We start from the raw sequence: 21,336 nt of genomic DNA on the forward strand, positions 1-21,336 counted from the left end.
TAATCATGATTGTGAATCTGTTCCAGCCTCTGTAACAGATCTGATCATCAGACTGGTTGTCCTCCTGGTGCTGATGGTGCTGATGGTGGGGTCCAATGCTGCCGTGTATTGCTACTGCAAGGTACTTTACTCATCAATGTTAGGACTGTAGGGATGTAATATCCAACATTCAGTGTTTGGTGTACTTTGGGATCACAGCTTGGTATGTGTTTGGTACTGAGGGGAAAACAAAAGCTACATGCTACGTATCAAACTCAACACTTCCTACACTATTCTGTGACTTGAAGACATTTTCTGTCATGTCTCTCTAGGCCCCCAGAGGACAGAAACCAAGACGAGAGGACAACATGGAGCTGGATCACCTCGGTGGTGCTGGTGACTTGCTGGGTGAAGAGGCAGGAGCCCAGGGGACAGAGTAGGATCATCCAGATGGACGGCTCAGCTCTCACACAACAGTCACATCAGAGCAGCGTTCTGTAATTGATTCTAAACATGATGCAGTGAGGACAATGGGACATTTTGTTGTATTCTATATAATCTGCTGAGTGAACTGTTGCAGCATCATATAATCTGCAGAGCCAGGCAAAGAAAAACTGTGTTCCTCATCCTCTATAAGAGTGATGAATACAACAGTTAAGAGACGAGGGCTAGGGTAAAGTGTTAGCATGCCTTATTCATGATTAACAAGTACTGTCACAGTACATAAAGTGATGTTTTTCATTATTATATTCTTTGCATGATGAAAACAAGATGACGTTCTATCAGTTAAGAAAGCTAATGATAAGTATATTGTTGTTAATGTGTTGAAGGAAGCTCATTACATTAACCATGAGGAAGACTTTGATGCTTCTGTCTGTGGTTTCTGTCTTTTGCTTAAAATAACTGTCAGATATCATTTTAATACTACTGAGTTTTCAGAGAAATCTATGAAGAATTTAAGAGCTAAAATAATCGACTTAATGTGTAAATAGTTAGGAGTCGATGGCTTTGAAGCCACTAAAACCAAATTACAAACATAATGTGTTGTTAATGTTTCTGAACTGTTAAATAATGAGCTTTTTAAAATGTATCTCAATAAATGAAGCTTGCATCGACTGAGTGGAACTAGATTGATTCTTTTCTCTTCGGCCACCTCTTGGTTACTGAAAGTCTGCTGACAAGAAAATCACTCATTGTTGCCAGGACGCTGTAAAATATAACAATTACAATATGATGCATTATTATTAATTACTCAACTTTTCAACATTATTTTAGAATTGAAAGCTCCACTTTGAACAGGCCTTGGGTAAATTTAAGTACATTATAGCGTTATGTAGCATTATTGCATAGAGCAGATTAATAATCAATCATTCATTGATATCAAAATATGTATCTATAATTAATAACCCCAAATTATTAATCATAAACCCATAAATTGTAATAAAAGGTGAAAGAGAGTGGTGACACTCAGCTTCAAATATCACACACAATTAGTTTTAATATCATACTTTACCCAGGCGTCACCCAGTTTTATAAAAACAGGGAAAGATTCACAATGTGATATTAATCAGTTGAGTCTCTAATCTCAGGGTTGCTACGGAGTTCTTGGGTCTAGTGAACAGTGATGTGAATTGTTTATATAACACACACAAAATCAAGTAACCAAGTTCTTTATAAAATGAAATGTTTATTGGACTAACTACATGACTAAACTACTGACAGAATAACTGAATAAATGATCAAACAAAAGGAAAAAGGAATAGAATGAATAAAGGATAATTAAAGGAATACAGGGAGATTTGTGTGAGAAACTTTTCGTACGAACGGTTTAAGCACAGATTTGTGCTTGTTGACTGAGGCCCAGTGTGTGTTGGTGAGTAAAACCAACATGTAAACATAACTTTTGTTTTTCTGACTTTTTTTTCTTTGTTTTCCCCTACATTTTTGAAAAAAAAATTTCAGACATTTAATTTTTTTGACTTTTACTTTTTTTCTGACATTTTTTTAAACGTTTTTCTGACTTTTCTTTTTTTTTTTACATTTTTCTGACATTTTTTAGATATTTTTTATTTTCGACATTTTTCAAAAAAATGTTCTGAGTGAGTAAAACCAACATGTAAACATAACTTTTGTTTTTCTGACTTTTTTTTCTTTGTTTTCCCCTACATTTTTGAAAAAAAAATTTCAGACATTTAATTTTTTTGACTTTTACTTTTTTTCTGACATTTTTTTTAAACGTTTTTCTGACTTTTCTTTTTTTTTTTTACATTTTTCTGACATTTTTTAGATATTTTTTATTTTCGACATTTTTCAAAAAAATGTTCTGACGTTTTTTAGATATTTTTTTTAACATTTTTCTTTTTTTTTTAACATTTTTAAAAACATTTTAAGACACTTTTCTAACACTTTTTTAAAATATTAAATAAATGTAAAAAAAAATAAAAAATAAAAAATATATATATATATATATTTATTTATATGTATGCTCAAATCATAACATGGAAAACTGCAGCCCTACAGGCAACAATAGTGTGTCAATGTGCTGCCTTGACTATGACTTGCCCCAAACTGCATGTGATTATCATAAAGTGGGCATGTCTGTAAAGGGGAGACTCGTGGGTACCCATAGAACCCATTTACATTCACATATCTTGAGGTCTGATGTCAAGGGACCCCTTTGGAAATGGACATGACAGTTTTGCCTCGCCAAAATTTAGCGCAAGTTTGGAGCGTTATTTAGCCTCCTTCACAACAAGCTAATATGACATGGTTGGTACCGATGGATTCTTTAGGTTTTGTAGTTTCATATGATACCAGGGTCTGACTTTTCTTCTGCCTTTCTTTCAGACATTTTCCAGACTTTTTTTACGTTTTTTTGTAAAATGTTTGGACATTTTTCTGACTTTTTTGGGGGTTTTCTTAGGACTTTAAAATATATATATATATTTGGACAATTTTCTGACATTTTGGGGGTTTTCTTAGGACTTTAAAATATATATATATATTTGGACAATTTTCTGACATTTTTGACTTTTCTTTCTGGACATTGTTCAGACATTTCTACGAATTTTTTATCGGACGTTTTTCAGACATTTTTCAGACTATTTATTGACATTTTTCAGACATTATTTTGGACAAAAACCCTCACTCATTCACATATCTGGAGGTCAGAGGTCAAGGGACCCCTTTGAAAACGGCCATGACGGTTTTTCATTTTCATTTTTTCGGAGCGTTATTTAGCCAATGGATTCTTTAGGTTTTCTAGTTTCATATGATACCAGTATCTTCACTCTAGCTATAAAACTGAGCCCGCTACAACCTTCGAAAGATCAACGCGTTAACGTGTTCAAGAAATTATCGGCGTTAAAATGAATTTGCGTTATTACCGCGTTAATTCCTCACAAAGGAGAAGCTGGAACAGGGTAATGTCCTGCATTTTAAAAATGGGTGCTGCTTAATTAACTCATCAGTTAACTGAATAATTGTTTCAGCTCTAACGAGATCTCATCAGACACATTTCATTTGTGCTTTTATTGTTGAAAAGGACTTTAAATCTGAAAATTGTGCAATAAAACTCAAAAACCATGATTGATCTGCAGCAGTCTATCAGTGATCTCCACCCGCGGATTGCAAAACATAAAGAAATATTCAAAATAAGCCTGAACTATGTGGATGGTGGGTGTGTCTTGTAGGCAGATTCTTCACGTTCCAGCACCACAGATCCTTTACTGCCTCCCTCTGATGTCTGTCTGCAAAGGGCCATTACTCTGTATGGAAATTATATTACAGTATTATCATAAATTAAATTAAAGAAGACGCTTTTTTTTTTTTAAGAACTTGAATAAAGTTAATTAACAAACAAGTTTACAAAGTTATGACATAAATAATAATACAATTTTGCATACATAATATTTGTATTAGACTTTCATATAAATACAAACATAAAAATATATGAATAAGAACAAAAAAAATAACATGTTAAAGCTGAACAAAGGTGATGACTAAGAGAGCAAAATACAGATTAAACAAACAAACAATAATTTAGATTGGGCCAACATTATTTTACTTAAAGGTCACATATTATGCAAAATGCACTTTTCCATGTCTTTTAAACATCAATATCTGTCCCCAGTGTGTCTACAGGCCACCATAGTATCATAAAAGACCATCCTCTCTCTTTTTCTCCTCCTCCGTTTGTCCGGAAATGGGTGCAGAAATAAAAACTCGCTTTTTTCCTAGTCTTCTGACGTCATTAGGCAGAAATGCAAGCCATATAAGGGTTTCCTGGAACCAGAGAGAACCTTCAGTAGCTGACCCCGCCCCACAGCGCGTCACTGTCTCTCCTCCTCAACCGAACTTGAGCAAAGTAGTTCCTACAGTTAGTCTGCAAGAACCAGCAGAACAGGCTTCATGTACTCCCATCATCTAAATATAACATGTTCTTTCACAAAGGCTTTATGTAATTACACTGTTTAAACAGGTGATATTTATATATTATATATATTTGATGTCATGCATGTAGCAGAGTACAGGTAGTAAATAGTGACTTGTAAGCAACACAACACATTTCTGTTTCACAGTCAAACTTTATTTGAGTTGACAGATGACAATATTAATTATTCACAGCATTTGTAATCATCTCACCTGTTAGTTAGTTATGTTAACATGGTACAGGAGAAAGTCTTCAGCTCTGGTAAACTATGGTAAGCTAAGCTCCGGTGGTCTGTAGTCATGGTAACACAGAGACAGCTACTACTGTAACTAATATACCATTACTCTGATCTTCCATACATTTATCTTTTAGCAGAAATAATGAACTGACTACTGTTTCACATCTTCTATTTTCCACCCTGATGGTCGCTGTGTTTACACACCGTGTCATAGCGGTAGCATGTAGCTACCCCGTTAGCATGTAGCTACATGCTAACGGGTTAGCTCTGTATCTCCCATCTGCTCTCAGCTGTCTGCTCTCAGCTGTCTGCTCACAGCTGTCTGCTCTCCTCTGTCTGCTCTCAGCTATCTGCTCTCAGCTGTCTGCTCTCAGCTGTCTGCTCTCAGCTATCTGCTCTCAGCTGTCTGCTCTCAGCTATCTGCTCTCAGCTGTCTGCTCTCAGCTATCTGCTCTCAGCTGTCTGCTCTCAGCTGTCTGCTCTCAGCTATCTGCTCTCAGCTGTCTGCTCTCAGCTATCTGCTCTCAGCTGTCTGCTCTCCTCTGTCTGCTCTCAGCTATCTGCTCTCAGCTGTCTGCTCTCAGCTGTCTGCTCTCAGCTATCTGCTCTCAGCTGTCTGCTCTCAGCTATCTGCTCTCAGCTATCTGCTCTCAGCTGTCTGCTCTCAGCTGTCTGCTCTCAGCTATCTGCTCTCAGCTGTCTGCTCTCAGCTATCTGCTCTCAGCTATCTGCTCTCAGCTGTCTGCTCTCAGCTGTCTGCTCTCAGCTATCTGCTCTCAGCTGTCTGCTCACAGCTGTCTGCTCTCAGCTATCTGCTCTCAGCTATCTGCTCTCAGCTGTCTGCTCTCAGCTGTCTGCTCTCAGCTGTCTGCTCACAGCTATCTGCTCTCAGCTATCTGCTCTCAGCTGTCTGCTCTCAGCTATCTGCTCTCAGCTATCTGCTCTCAGCTGTCTGCTCTCAGCTGTCTGCTCTCAGCTATCTGCTCTCAGCTGTCTGCTCTCAGCTGTCTGCTCTCAGCTATCTGCTCTCAGCTGTCTGCTCACAGCTGTCTGCTCTCAGCTATCTGCTCTCAGCTGTCTGCTCTCAGCTGTCTGCTCTCAGCTGTCTGCTCTCAGCTATCTGCTCTCAGCTGTCTGCTCTCAGCTGTCTGCTCTCAGCTGTCTGCTCTCAGCTGTCTGCTCTCCTCTGGGATGATTCTGTCGGTCATTTCTCACAGATGGATCTGTAAAGACAGACGTAAAACAGAGTGTATGTTTACGGTTTACAGAGTTGATGCATGAGGTAAACACTGAGTTAACTAACAGAGCTATAAATAGTATTATTTACCTGAGAGAAACCGTCAGGAAAACCTGGAATCTGGACCGCAGATGTTCATCATTTGTCGCCGATTTCTGATCAGATTCCTCCGGTAACGTGCGCTGGGTGAAGTTTCTGGTTTATAAACTTTAAAGTGGTTTATAAACTTTATTCTAGCTGCTATCTCTCCACTCGTCTCTCTCTCTCTCTCTCTCTCTCTCTCTCTCTCTCTCTCTCTCTCGCTCTCTCTCTAGAGAGAGAGCGAGAGAGAGCTTCTCCGGGAGGGAGGGAGAGGGTGACGCTGTTGTTGAGGACGTTTGATTGACAGAAAACGCTGACCAATCAGAGCAGAGTGGGAGGAGACAGGCTGTGAATCAGGGGTTTTCAGACAGAGGCTGAATTAGGCTCTGAGGCAGGCAGACTCAGGCTGCAGTATGAGAAGAATAAAGGGTTTTTTGAACATTGCAGCATGTAAACATGTTCTAGTGCAACATTAAAATACATCTATGAACCTGGAAATGAGCATAATATAAGACCTACAGAGCTACAGACACAGAAATCAGCACTTTTGGAAATGGGCTGAAACAGAGGTTATAGAGACATGCTGGAATGCATGATCTGATTGTTTTTTTGAAAAAAAAACTTCAGAGACATGGTTTGGAGGTGTCTGAGACCTACAATAACTAGTTTAAATGGAGTATAATATGTGACCTTTAATGTAAATGAATTACTAATGACTTGTGATAGCTATATTAAATGCCTTTTTGAGCTACTGCACCAACATGATTGTGGTGCCCCGTTATTATATATATAGCTAATTTTATTAATATTAATTTAAATTATTTTAATATTTGCTAATAACCAGACCTGCTCATACCTGCGTCCCCAACAATTGTGTAACCATATTATGGAGAAAATAAAAGAGTTTGGAACATGTTGAAGATATGAATGAACAGTGGAGAAAAGGATGATGCTTCAGGAGCAGTTTGAGACGTTTCTATATGATTTGATTTGGGTTTTTTTACACTGTAAAAATGGTAACATGGATTTCATATCTATTGTAACTGAATGGACTGAAGTTAACTACAGCTGACATGCACCGCTAATGGAAAAATACTAAAGCTTTTCAATTCAGGAGGCGAGCTGAGGTGTATCTCTTGTTACAAACACTTTGCTCTGTTTGTCAGAAAGTCGAAAGTCTAGCAAACTTTTAAATGAGGTTGAAGGTGCTAAATACGGGATTGGGAGCATTTCTATTGCCTCTCAATGGCTCTCAACATGGCGACGGCGAACAGCTAACATTGCCAACGACGGTGAAAGTGCTGACACCGATAATAGTGTTTACCTGAAGGGGAACCGGAGGGTGGGTGCTACGCCTCCATGACGATGCCGTCGGTGATGAGAGCTGTGTAGAGCGGAGGCTGTGAGCTAGCAAGTGGGGCACACTCACATGCACTAAAAGCATGCACGCACACACTGAGCTTCATTCTCTGCTCAGGTAGACATTACTCCTCTATATCTTTACATAGACAACAGTTGTTTGCTGCTATATTAATGGACTCTAACTGATCCAAGATGGCGCTCGTGCTTGTGCGACACTGCGGTACTCTCCGAGTCAGGTTTCTTTTCCTAGTTCCCACTGTTGTTAGTGATCTTGTGCCTTTTCTACTTTTTCTTTTCTTAAAGCTGACTCGGTTTAAACTGCTCAGAATTCCAATGTACTGAGGTGCAAATGGCAAAACAAACTCTTGAATCTGGAATTAATGCTCTGGACATCGTATTTAGCACCTTTAAGTTATTATTTGAATATTTTCCCCTTCAGGCTTCCTAAATGGTAGAAACACGTCACACTTTTGCTGGAACACAGTCCAGTTCCAGTAAGTAAATGTTACTGTGGTACCTGACATTTAACTGATGTTAAAAACATCACCAGGTTGCAAGATGCCAGTATATGATTATCACTGGCAGCTTCCTGTTAGTGAATCTACTGACGCTGACGTTAAGAGAAAAACCACATGATGAAGAGATTAAAAGATGAAGAGGAAACTGCACATCTAACCAAAGAGCAGAGCTAATAAGTCTTAACTCTTAAAAGGCTTCAGTTTGAGTTCAGGACGACCCTTCACACTCTGAAGATGAAGCTTGACCATGTAATCAATGAAGCTTGTTGAGGCCGACGTTCTTCACTTATTCAAAATAAAAAAAAAGAGATAAAAGAATAAGGTCAAATGTGATAATTCAGCACAATTATTATATTTACATATATGTTTCCCATGATCACCATAGCAACCTACAGTATTCACTGAATAAATAGAAAGCCTGAAAATTATCTATATACAAGCACAAATATATATTTTAAGTGCTTTAAAATACAGTATGTTTCTGATATGAATGTGTAAGGGGGAAGTGATAATAATAATAATAATAATAATAATAATAATAATAATAATAATAATAATAATAATAATAATACTATTAATAATAAAACATTGCATTGAACTTTTAAATAACTGAGTGTTATCTGACGTTTTGTCTGTGAACAGGTTGTACCTCATGGATCATGTTTCAAACTGGAAGCAAGATTAAACCTATTTTATTGCCTTTGTTTCAGGAAACTTTCTGCCAAATGCCATGTGTCTTCTTGAGTATTAATATTAAGTTTTAATTTAATTTATATATTTCACCAAATAGATCTATAGCCTCAAAATAAGGTACTGCAGGCCGTGAGAGGCAACAGCCTAAACTACAGCGTTGTGATGACCTGATAGAGGTGAACAGGAAATATGTATCTCTCAGGGGGCTGGGCCTGACTCTTGGTCTGATAAAGAGACAGAGACAGCAGATGAAGAAGACACAGTGACAGGCACATTGAGTGGACATGGATCACAGAGTGCTGATTGTGCTGCTCTGGACCTCAGGTAGGACTCTGATTTAATGATGGACGTTTGAAACTCTTAATAAGTGAGGCAGAGAGCTGAGAGAAGCTGTGTGCTTTCAGGATGTTTCTATACTTGGTTAGAGGCAGAGACCAAATAGCATGTGTTCACTCAGGTCTGAAACTCACGTTGTCTCTGATCCAGCGTGCTGGGTGTGGTGGTACTGATGTCTCTGAGTGGGTCATATTCTGAAGAACCTCTGGACAGGATGCACAGACCGACGGTCCCTATAATATTAATATTACAGGAGAAACATACTGTATTATAATCAGATCTAGAATCAGAACACAATGTACGTTACTATATGATATGATCAATTAAAACTAGATAAAGATTTATTAAATCATAAGGTATGAATACAATACAGATGACAGAAACATCAGTTAACAGGACAATTTTTGTTAAATATTAGGCTATTATAATATTAATATTCATATTATTACATATTATATCAAATGGTGTTATGTAGTAGTAAAATAAATGCAAAAATAAATAAATTTACTTAAAAATGAAAAAAAAAATAACTACAAAATAATTACAACAGACGAGTGAATAAATAAGGGACTTAATACAAAAACAAATAAAGAAGCAAATTTAAACAAATATCAATTTATGTCACATTTTATCAATTCCTTAATGGCTACATTTATTTTGTGATTATTTTTGCTATTATTTATTGATTGATTTGATTGAACCAAAAAATAATATTAATGTATTAATAGTGTCCCTTTTATTTATTTTTCTTGCATTCATTTATTTATGCATTTGCATGTATTTATTTATTGTTATTATTTCATATTATATAAAAAGGGTGTAAAGTAGCTGTTAAATTCACTATAAAATCAGTAAACCCTTCCACTTATATTCTCAGTCCGTGTATATTTGATATTATAGGAATATCGGGGCGTGAAACTAAACGGAGTTAAAAACTGAAAAGTAAAAAACAGGCTTAATAAGAGATTAAACTTATATAGCGCTTTTAAAGATCTCAAAGACGCTTCACACTTTCGGGGGGAAACGGTGTGAGACAAACAGGAGACGAACGACAAACACAGGCGACATACAGAGGCCCACTCTCATACATACACACGGACAAATGGGTAAGGGGAGGCGGGGGCTACAAGGAAGCAGAGGACAAAAGATGGGTCTTGAGGCGGGACTGGAATGAGGTGAGGGAATCGGAGTCTCTGGTGAGTTTTGGGAGGGAGTTCCAAAGCTCGGGAGCTGCCCTGGAGAATGCTCTGCTTAGTTTCTGGTGTTTTATTCATGACGTCCATCCCGTCTGTCCTCAGAATCAGCAGCTGTCAGTTCTTTCTCTGCAGAGTGTTTGTTTCTATCTCTGTTACCTCCTAGAGGAGATGTTTAGGACGCCGCAGGCTCATGAAGCCAGCAGAACGGCCACATCGCAGTCAAGTGCATCAGCAGCGCGCCAAACGCTTCATTTTATAATAGGTTTCATTTATTTGTTCATTTATTTTTTTCTATTTCTTTTAAAATGTATGTATTTGAATGCTCTGACCCCATGACTAATGTTGAGTGAAAGCCCCATCATTTGCATAATGAGGCAGAAATGAATAAAGACATTTAAAAAGAAATGTGTAAAGAAAAGAATACAGAAATAAATAAGTTGGGGAAATAAATAAGGGCTGAAATGCAAAGGTGAAATCATGCAGAAATAAATAATTAAATGCATAGATACATAAATAAATACATACATATAAATAGAGATATAAATGTATATACAAATAAATGCAAAAATAAAGAAATAAATGTAAAAATTAATAAAATGCAAATTAAAAAACAAAGAAATAAAAGGGAAAATAAAACAGCTAAGGAAATAAGTAAGAATTATTGCAAATATAAATAAATAAAAAAGCAAATTAAAACAGAAATATCAATTTATGTCACATTTTTATCAATTACATACATTACCTACATTTATTGACATATTTATTTGTCATGTCATGAGGTTAAAACATACAAATACATACATTTAGAAATAAATATAAAATAAATGAAACAAATATAAAATAAATAAAAAATAAATATAAAATAAATGAAAAATAAATAAATAAAAAATAAACGCAAAAATAAATAAAGACATTCAAAATTAATAAAAAATAAATGCATAAATAAATAAAACAGAAGAGTAAATAAATAATCTATAATCAGAACAGAATGTTTGTTACTATATGATATGATCTATTAAAACTAAGATAAAGATTTAATAAATCATAAATTAAAATACAATATAGATGACAGAAACGTCAATTAATAAGAATATTTTTTAAGTATTCTCGTTCTTTTTCTTCTTCTTATTTCATATTATATAAAAGGGTATAAAGTAGCTGTTAAATTCACTATAAAATCAATAACCTCTACTATTTATATTCTCAGTCCCTGTATGGATATTATTTGATATTATAGTAATATTGGGGCTTGAAATGATAAATCAGGATGAGCCAACACACGGCACGGCGTTGGGGAGGAGGGTGAGAACGAGGGTGCTGTAATTGATCAATACAATGTTCATCTACTTTTTGTAAAATAATCAGTGAACCGTTCGTCATACTTTTTTTTTTTGTAATTTGTGAACAAATATAATTAATGAAACATTATTTAAAAGTTTTCTGAATCTGCTCTTTTGATTTACAGAATATGATTTTACAGGGCAAATATTTCCAGAAGAATTAAATGTTCAGATGAAGGCTGTGAAATGTGTAAATAATAAAAAAATAATAACTTAACTAGAACAAGTTTTCTCTTTAAGCTTTTTGGGCGTTATCATGAAGGTCAAACATTATGTTATATTACATAGTTTTAGATCAAAAACCTTTATTGTTTTCTTAATTCTTAATCTCCATTAACAGAAAACATTGTGGACTTCACTAATGTCTAAACCATGGCTACGTCCCTGTATGGAATAGTTATGGCTCGGTTACACATTGTTTTCACTAACTTTCAGCTTACTATGACCTTAATCAGAACTGAATGCCAATCACAATGTCACTGTGCTGTGTGGACATATTTATGTACCCAGAACTTTGGTATAAACACAGACACACACAAACAATAGTCTGGTATAACCCTCTGGTGGCTACAGCTAGAAATACAAGGAGGCCAAGATGTCTGTTTACTTGCTGTTAACAAAGTAAAAGCCCCAAACAATTACACAGTAATTCATTATTGTTGTTAACAACAACATATTTCACTATTTGTTACAGTATTAGTACTATTTTACTTTAAAATTCAATAAACAAATCAAACCGTAAAGCATTTATTTTCTTTTGACCCTGTTAAGATCTTCTGAAATATTTGAGAATTTGAAATCAAATAAAATATATTTCAAAATAAAATATATTTCATTACAGTTATATAAGAATATATCTATTAATAAACAGTCGTTTAGGGGAATAAAGGTGGAACCCTCATTTAATTTAACTATATTATTAGTTACAGTTGATTTACAGAATAGCTGGCTGAACAACTGTTGTGTTTGATTTAAGTCTATACACTATGTGTATGTATACATACACATAGTGTATATATATACATATTTATATATATATGTGTGTGTGTATATATACATACGTAAATATATACAAGCATATATATAATTTAATTAACCAGACGTTAATTAATTAATTAATTAATTAATTAATTAATTAATTAATAAGCCATCTAAATAGGTGGATAAGTATAAATATTAAAGTAATTCAGGTAAATACATAGTGTACACACAAACACACATATTAATTAATTAATTTATTAATCAATTTTTTTCCCACAGATTATCTGTCTCTTTTTATCATATTTGCTCAAAGTTCCTGACTGCAGCTTTTCAGGAGTAACATTAAGAAGTAATCCACTCTAAATGATTCTCCAATTGAAGAGATTGGGGACAAAATCCACAGAGCTCCAATGCAACCTGACCTGATCCTGATAGGACCCTGCAGGGAAGCCCAACAAAACTACATTTGGCAAATCTGTGCCAAATATTTAGAAATCTGTGAGGGATGCTTCTACTGCAACCTTTCTGCCTGACCTGTCCAGAGCAGGACAACTCATTATCACCCTTTGCATTATCTCTTTTAGGATTCTCCCCAGGTCTCCAGACAGAAGAACATGATGCTTTCAAAGGTAAACAGAATACAAATATACAAAAGAAGAATTACACAAGAGATTATTTTACTAATTACTCTCTTACCTGTGTTCAGTGTTTGATGATATCCGGTTGGTGGGAGGATCCAGCCGCTGTTCTGGTGATCTAGATGTGAAGCACCAGGGAGTTTGGAGAGGAGTGAATGACCGTTACTGGGACCTGAAGTCAGCAGACAGAGTTTGTAGATATCTCGACTGTGGTTCTGTGGTTCGGACTTCCTCAACACCACGTCCACCTTCACCTTCATGGTTTATCTCACCTTCCTGTCTTAAGTCTGAATCTAGACTGACGAAATGTTTAGCAATAAGGTCTCCAGATCAAAGTTTCCAGATCATTGTGAAGATCATCTGCTCAGGTAACAACATCAGTAGCCACAACACAAATGCAAAGAAAGCTCATCAGTGGGCTTGTTGCTGGAGGCTCATGGCTTCAAACCTTCCATACTGATATTCCTCTTACAGCAGCCACCAGTAGGGGACTGTCACTGAACTGACCTTCTTCCACTAGTGGAGCTGGGTGGGACACCATGACTCTTACAAATGGTGCACACTTTTGGACAGTCTCTCAGTCCTCCAAGGCATTCCTGGTGTTGCACCTGGTTGTGCACACAAGAAATCAGAAGTCTGAACTAGTGTTTGTGTGTGTGTGTGTGTGTGTGTGTGTGTGTACCTCAAACCTCCGTTGAGGTAAACTATGACTATCTTTAGAGTTGACAGAACAGGGGTCAATGGGTAAGAGGGCAAAGTCTCAAAAACTGGGAAAGGAAATGTCAAATGCAGGAAAAGGAACAGTGCTCAGAAACATGTACTAACAAACAAGGACTGAATGATCCTTAATGAACCAACAGCTCTCATAATCTCAACAAAAACTATCCTCACCAAATGGGCATACACAGTAGGACTACTGCATTGATTGTAATGTGTCAGTGTATTCTTTGCTATGCCCTCTCTAACTATGAAGCAAGGACTCTCTGTCTGTCTGTGTTATTTGTATATCTCGAGAACAACTCATCTGATCTACTTCACACTTGGTGGTTGTATTGCTGGGGACCCAAAGGAGTGCTTTTTCAAATTCGGTGTAATTTGGACACACGACACATTCAATATTAATAAACTTTGAATAAACAAACACACAGGCTTCAGGGCTCTGCAGATTGAGACGAGCATGCAGCTGAATCTGCAACGCAGCCAGTAACAATTCTCTGTCAGGTAAATGCAGTACTACAATGTTTTCCTCTGAAGTAGAAGTACACAGTAAGTACTATACAGTTGAGATATGTTTTAAGTGCTTTGGGGTCTTTTGTAAGATACTTTGGGGTACAATCAGTTAGAATATTAACATAATTCAGTATTGTTCATACAGAAACATCATAATAAATCTATATCTGTTAGAGGGTCTAGTCAGCTCCTGGTGTTTTTTCCCGTGAACCAGAGTGTATTTCACTAATGTTTCTGAGTCGACACAACTTGGGTGTGTGACGCAACTATGTGATGGCAGGTGTTTTACTCAGGACCCAAAGAAGCTTAGTGTCGAGTGTGAAGTTTGGATGAGCGGTTCTCGAGAAAGCTGCAAGCAGCAACACCACAGACCAAACATTCAGCCCGTTCTAAAGGACATGTTTTGAACGGGTGCTGCACTAGTACTTCATCTCTCTGTCTGCATGGTTCTCTTTCTCTCTTCTTCTCCAGACTTTATCAGGCTGGTGAATGGGAAGAGTCTGTGTTCAGGCAGACTGGAGGTGAAGTCCAACCAGTCCAACCAGTCGTGGTCCTCAGTGTGTGAAGATGACTTTGACCTGCAGGATGCTGAGGTGGTCTGTAGGGAGCTTGGCTGTGGGGCTCCTTCAGTCCTCCAGGGGGCGCTCTATGGAGACGTGGACGCTCAAGTGTGGACCAAAGAGTTCCAGTGTGGAGGCCATGAGTCTGCTCTCCTGGACTGTGACAGCTCAGACTCAGATAGAAACACCTGCTCACCTAGCAAAGCTGTTGGACTCACCTGCTCAGGTAGAAGAGGAGCTGTAGCTTTGATTTGATTTGGTTTGAGTTTCTATTTTAATAAATGTGACTTCATCTGTTTTCACCAATTACTCCTGTCTGCTCAGAGCTCCATAATGTCCAGCTGGTGGGAGGATCCAGTCGCTGTGCTGGTGAACTGGAGATGAAACAACAGGGAGAGTGGAGACCAGTGGATGACCCAATGTTTGACTGGAATCTAAAGACAGCATATGAAGTGTGTAGAAAACTGGACTGTGGCTCTGCTGTTTCAACAGGGCGGAGACGGGGTGACCGTTACAAACCTGTATGGTTGATTAGCTCAACTTGTCTTCAGTCCAAGTCTGCAGTTAGGGAGTGTATATACACAGAGTCTGAAACTTCCTCTTTCAACCTGGAGATCAACTGTTCAGGTAACAGCAGCAAATCCATCAGCTATAACTGTAATCTCTACAGTCTTTTCACTTACATTTATATAACAGATGTTTTTGTCCAAAGCAACATACAAACAAGGTATCATCCAAGCCACAGTAGATCAAGGAGAAGTCATCAAGAAGAAGTGCTCAGTTTGACTTTCCACCTGACACAAGTGTCACGTTGTTGTAGGAGCATGCAGCAAGGCAGAAGTGCATAAGAAATGAAAAGGCAGCATTGAGTTAGAGATCTTATTCAGCCACCAAGGGAGAACACAGCAGAACAGTCTGGATTGAGATGTTCTGCCTTGCAGTGCCGGTGGGACTAGTTGTTGTTCACTGGCTGATTGTAGAGAATGAGAAGGTCAAAAACCTGAATAAGAGAGTTCAACTTGTAATTATCTCTGTCGCTGTCTTTCTTCAGAATCCGTCAGGCTGGTGAATGGGAAGAGTCTGTGTTCAGGCAGACTGGAGGTGAAGTCCAACCAGTCCAACCAGTCGTGGTCCTCAGTGTGTGAAGATGACTTTGACCTGCAGGATGCTGAGGTGGTCTGTAAGGAGCTAGGCTGTGGGGCTCCTTCAGTCCTCCAGGGGGCGCTCTATGGAGACGTGGAGGCTCCAGTGTGGACCAAAGAGTTCCAGTGTGGAGGCCATGAGTCTGCTCTCCTGGACTGTGACAGCTCAGACTCAGATAGAAACACCTGCTCACCTGGCAAAGCTGTTGGACTCACCTGCTCAGGTAGAATCTCTATTCTAATGCAAGTTACTTTACTTCTTTTACTAATTACTCTCTTGTCTCTGTTCAGAGCCTGATGACGTCCGGTTGGTTGGAGGAGCCAGCCGCTGTGTCGGTACACTTGAGATGAAACACAAGGGAGAATGGATACCAGTGTACTACTCCTTCTTTAAGTGGGACCTGATGTCTGCAGCTGTTGTGTGCAAACAGCTGGACTGTGGTTCTGTTCTTTCAACAGGAAGTAGAGATGATTCGTACAGCCGACCTGCATGGATGATCAGATCTTCCTGTGGTCAGTCTGAGTCTTCAATCAGGGAATGTGTATCAATACGGCCTGGTATGGCCAGTGAGAGTCTGGAGGTCACCTGCTCAGGTAACACTATAAATGGCAGTAACTTTAACAGGAATCCTTATAATCTCTTTCCTGTCTGTTCATTGGACTAGTAAAGAAATAGCTGTCATTTTGAGGAAAGAGAAAATTAGGTAATCCTATATTTCCAAGCATATGTTGTCACGGCAGTACTGGTGAAAGGATTTGTTGTTGTGAGTTGAGGCCTGAACCAACACGGAAACAGTCCTGTTTTAAACAATGCAGGGAGCTGGGTTGGTGAGGTGTGTAGCTTCAGGCACTGATGAGACATGAAATACAATCTAAGAAGTCCCATTTTGTTGTGATGATCACAGGGAACACAGTAGACATTTGGTGTTGATGTTACGGGGTAATCCAACGGGAATGAGCACTTGTACATATCTGATTGGCTCCTGCAGTGTTTTGCCGGCAAAGATCGAGTCAGGTTCTACTTTTTTGCCGGATGACCCTTCAGTTTTTTTTGCCGAAGTCCTCTGTGTTGGCACCCTGGCTGCACCACCGGACTGGCCTCATTCTAATGAAAGAGGAAGCTGTGTTTTGTTCAGGCAGAGATAAAACTAAATAACTTAATAAAATAACATGACGCTGTGGGTTGGTTTTCCTCCCCAATGTTTTGAGTCATCAGCCGCCACTGGTTGGCACTTATTATTTTATACATTGATTTAAAACTTTACTGATGTACTCCAGTGATTTAGTGCTGTTGAGAGCCTGGTTAGAGGTTTCTCTGATGTGTTATTTCTCTCTCTCCAGACTCTGTCAGGCTGGTGAATGGGAAGAGTCTGTGTTCAGGCAGACTGGAGGTGAAGTCCAACCAGTCCAACCAGTCGTGGTCCTCAGTGTGTGAAGATGACTTTGACCTGCAGGATGCTGAGGTGGTCTGTAGGGAGCTTGGCTGTGGGGCTCCTTCAGTCCTCCAGGGGGCGCTCTATGGAGACGTGGAGGCTCCAGTGTGGACCAAAGAGTTCCAGTGTGGAGGCCATGAGTCTGCTCTCCTGGACTGTGACAGCTCAGGCTCAGATAGAAACACCTGCTCACCTGGCAAAGCTGCTGGACTCACCTGTTCAGGTAGAAGAGGAGCTCAGCTTTGATTTTATTAATGCAAATGACTTTATATATTTTATTAATTATTCTCTTGTCTCTGTTCAGAGCCTGATGATGTCAGGTTGTTAGGAGGATCCAGTCGCTGTGATGGTACGCTAGAGATGAAACAACATGGAGAGTGGAGACCAGTGACTGATGAAGTCTTTGAATGGGACCAGAAGGTAGCAGCTGCAGTGTGTAATCGACTGGACTGTGGTTCTGCTGTTTCAACAAACATAAACACCAGTTCTTCAGGGAAGTCTGTGTGGAGGATCCAGTCTTCTTGTGTTGAGTCTCATTTGATGCTACGGGAGTGTTTAGAGCTACCTAGTGTCTTTGTAAGCTCTGACAGCCTGGAGGTGATCTGCTCAGGTAACCCTAAACAGTGACAGTCACATCCTTAACTTTTTCAATGAGCAGTTGCTCACTAAGTCCTCCATATTAAATATGAATCCAAGAGTCCTCCATTTCCCATGGCTCCTGCTAATAAACAAATCCTGTCATCTTACTGGGCTCAGTTTTCATCACTTTGACAAAACAAATAAAGATGATTCATGTTTCATCTTCCACTGTTTTAACAGATATCCTGACTCAGCCAAACATCTCCTTCGCTACCTTCATTGACGGGGTTTCTGAGGCCAATCAGCAGGGGATTCAGGTGCTCATGGGCTCCAGCTTCACCATCAGCTGCTCCATCCTGCCACAGTACCCAGGAGGCTCCTTCCAGCTTATTCTGACCACCTCAGCTACATCACAGAACCACACCCTGCCAGCTGTCAATCACTCTGCCCACTTCCTGTTCTCTGCTGCAGAGCCCGCCCACCGAGGGGAGTACCGCTGTGTTTATCACCTCTATGTTTTCTCCTATAACTTCTCATCTGAGAGCCAGCCGCTCCATCTCACTGTCTCAGGTAACTTCATAGACAATCTGAGTCAAACAGGGAAATGTGACACTGACAACGCACGCAGGCTTTAAAGTGTTATTCATCTGAATCAGATAAAACGTCATGAGGTGTCAACTGTTTACATGCATGAGACAGCAATGTCTTCATGTTTATTGCTGCTGTTCAGAATAATTAATGTAGTTCATTACATTTTATTATGTGTTTATTTGACCACCTGACAATCTGAATCAGCCAGTTTATACAATTATTTGACTGCATGAAAACACATTTAGTGTTAATGAGATAAAGAAAAGTCACTTCCATCCAGAAAAGCTGCAGTCTGCAGATTTGTGATTTTTGTTCATGACTATAGAGTGGATCAGTTTACCCAGGACTCTTTAAATACCATGCACACAGTAGAAGACAGAGGATAAGAAGTGCAGCTTTGTGAGGAATTCAACCACTAAAAGTCAGAAAAAACAAGTTTAATAGCATAAAAGTCCAACTGAAGTTAAATTGCGTTTTCTTCTGCTACAGCATTCATATCTGTTGTGTTAATAACAATCTGTGTTCTCCTCTGGAGAAATATATATGTGATGTTTTTGATCTCATGATGGAGTCCTCTAGTGTTGTATGAACTTGTTGCTCTGCTGGTTGTCCTTCTACGTTGATAGAGAACTTGTTTCCTTACAGACAATCAAATAAACCATATTAACTAACGTCATCATTTTATCATAGGAGACGGTAGGAGACATAGCAGACGGTCCCACTGAGCCAGACAGCAGCCTGCTACACAACACAAGAGACACAGACTCAGAACAACAACCACATTAGCTTTCCTGCTAAAGTCTGCTTCTGATCCAACTTACAAACATGAACCCACATCTTGTCCTGCACCTTAGCTTGTTGAACGAGCCACCAAACAAACATCCACGGGGGGAAAGTGCTCTGCTAACTCCAGTTTGCAGGCTAGATGACTAATCAGCTGCTCAGCTGCAGCACATTAAACAGCATGTTAACATACCTGCAGATATCTCTTTGCTCACTTTAGATGCTGGTGTGCTCCTTTACTCTTACTGGCTTGTGAGCTACAGCACAAGTTGATGTTTGTCTCTGGTTCTCCTGCCGGAGCTCAGCCTGCCAGCTGCTGTCAATCAAACACTGACACGCCCCTCCAGGTGCTGAGAGGAAGTATGCACAGGGTGTGATCCACACACTGCAAACACTGCAGCAATAAGTCAGAATACAACCACAAAGACAATGAGGACTTGTGATTTGTGGACATGTGTCCTCTCAGCTGAAAGTAACAATCGTACATTTAAAAAAAAAATACAAGATGTAAAAGCTGAAAATAGTTTGAATGAAGCAACTTTAGCTTCAGAGGAAAGTGCTGCACACATGTTCCTGTATGAACTGATGTAATCATGATTGTGAATCTGTTCCAGCCTCTGTAACAGATCTGATCATCAGACTGGTTGTCCTCCTGGTGCTGATGGTGCTGATGGTGGGGTCCAATGCTGCCGTGTATTGCTACTGCAAGGTACTTTACACATCAATGTTAGGACTGTAGGGATGTAATATCCAACATTCAGTGTTTGGTGTACTTTGGGATCACAGCTTGGTATGTGTTTGGTACTGAGGGGAAAACAAAAGCTACATGCTACGTATCAAACTCAACACTTCCTACACTATTCTGTGACTTGAAGACATTTTCTGTCATGTCTCTCTAGGCCCCCAGAGGACAGAAACCAAGACGAGAGGACAACATGGAGCTGGATCACCTCGGTGGTGCTGGTGACTTGCTGGGTGAAGAGGCAGGAGCCCAGGGGACAGAGTAGGATCATCCAGATGGACGGCTCAGCTCTCACACAACAGTCACATCAGAGCAGCGTTCTGTAATTGATTCTAAACATGATGCAGTGAGGACAATGGGACATTTTGTTGTGTTATATATAATCTGCTGAGTGAACTGTTGCAGCATCATATAATCTGCAGAGCCAGGCAAAGAAAAACTGTGTTCCTCATCCTCTATAAGAGTGATGAATACAACAGTTAAGAGACGAGGGCTAGGGTAAAGTGTTAGCATGCCTTATTCATGATTAACAAGTACTGTCACAGTACATAAAGGGATGTTTTTCATTATTATATTCTTTGCATGATGAAAACAAGATGACGTTCTATCAGTTAAGAAAGCTAATGATAAGTATATTGTTGTTAATGTGTTGAAGGAAGCTCATTACATTAACCATGAGGAAGACTTTGATGCTTCTGTCTGTGGTTTCTGTCTTTTGCTTAAAATAACTGTCAGATATCATTTTAATACTACTGAGTTTTCAGAGAAATCTATGAAGAATTTAAGAGCTAAAATAATCGACTTAATGTGTAAATAGTTAGGAGTCGATGGCTTTGAAGCCACTAAAACCAAATTACAAACATAATGTGTTGTTAATGTTTCTGAACTGTTAAATAATGAGCTTTTTAAAATGTATCTCAATAAATGAAGCTTGCATCGACTGAGTGGAACTAGATTGATTCTTTTCTCTTCGGCCACCTCTTGGTTACTGAAAGTCTGCTGACAAGAAAATCACTCATTGTTGGCGGGACGTTGCAGACTGGAAGAGCAGGAAACAGGAATGAAAGCAGACTGTCAAGGTGACAATCAATGTCAGCTTCAGACTCAAACAAACAGACAAACAAACTGGGACAACAGGACCTACGTTGAAGTCATGTTACAGGTTTTTAAAAGCAGGGGCAGTGGAACAAGCTGCAAATACAACATGTGACATATTATCACCTTATAAATGTGTTTTGCCTATTT

General features: G+C 38.8%; 2 protein-coding genes and 1 long non-coding RNA gene across 6 annotated transcripts in view; 2 read left to right on the forward strand and 1 right to left on the reverse strand.

Moving 5' to 3' along the window:
* The window catches only part of LOC141771085 (scavenger receptor cysteine-rich type 1 protein M130-like), a 33,546-nt gene extending 32,457 nt beyond the window's left edge, over positions 1-1,089 (forward strand). For both annotated transcript variants that reach the window (XM_074641006.1, XM_074641007.1), the window contains exons 9-10: positions 27-121; positions 312-1,089. In XM_074641006.1, the coding sequence (XP_074497107.1) occupies positions 27-121; positions 312-419 (203 nt within the window). In that variant the 3' untranslated portion in view covers positions 420-1,089. The remainder of the gene's footprint in view (positions 1-26; positions 122-311) is intronic.
* A 1,921-nt stretch (positions 1,090-3,010) lies between these two features.
* LOC141771094 (uncharacterized) lies at positions 3,011-19,745 on the reverse strand. 3 transcript variants are annotated; one of them, XR_012594663.1, is made up of 4 exons: positions 19,543-19,745; positions 13,090-13,203; positions 9,011-9,109; positions 3,011-3,746 (listed from the first exon to the last, which is right to left on the reverse strand). It is a non-coding gene; the product is annotated as an uncharacterized LOC141771094 (long non-coding RNA). The 3 variants fall into 3 exon arrangements; XR_012594665.1 differs by lacking the exon at positions 3,011-3,746 and adding an exon at positions 7,889-8,132; XR_012594664.1 differs by lacking the exon at positions 3,011-3,746 and adding an exon at positions 8,723-8,764.
* LOC141771083 (scavenger receptor cysteine-rich type 1 protein M130-like) lies at positions 8,796-21,032 on the forward strand. The gene is made up of 12 exons (XM_074641004.1): positions 8,796-8,864; positions 12,978-13,022; positions 13,100-13,399; positions 14,733-15,047; positions 15,146-15,448; positions 15,873-16,187; positions 16,255-16,557; positions 17,305-17,619; positions 17,701-18,006; positions 18,216-18,545; positions 19,964-20,058; positions 20,249-21,032. Exons 1-12 carry the CDS (start codon positions 8,825-8,827, stop codon positions 20,354-20,356), a joined length of 2,775 nt encoding a protein of 924 aa, XP_074497105.1. The 5' UTR covers positions 8,796-8,824; the 3' UTR covers positions 20,357-21,032.
* The last annotated feature ends 304 nt before the right edge of the window (positions 21,033-21,336 follow it).

Source organism: Sebastes fasciatus, chromosome 7 (genome assembly GCF_043250625.1).
Source record: "Sebastes fasciatus isolate fSebFas1 chromosome 7, fSebFas1.pri, whole genome shotgun sequence".
Lineage (NCBI taxonomy): Eukaryota > Metazoa > Chordata > Actinopteri > Perciformes > Sebastidae > Sebastes > Sebastes fasciatus.

Bases quoted from the DNA above. Each gene is read 5' to 3' on its own strand.
- LOC141771083 (XM_074641004.1), top strand. From the start codon at position 8,825: ATGGATCACAGAGTGCTGATTGTGCTGCTCTGGACCTCAG. The intron at 13,023-13,099 runs GTAAACAGAATA...ACCTGTGTTCAG, and splicing joins AGAACATGATGCTTTCAAAG to TGTTTGATGATATCCGGTTG. The intron at 15,048-15,145 runs GTAGAAGAGGAG...CTGTCTGCTCAG, and splicing joins TGTTGGACTCACCTGCTCAG to AGCTCCATAATGTCCAGCTG.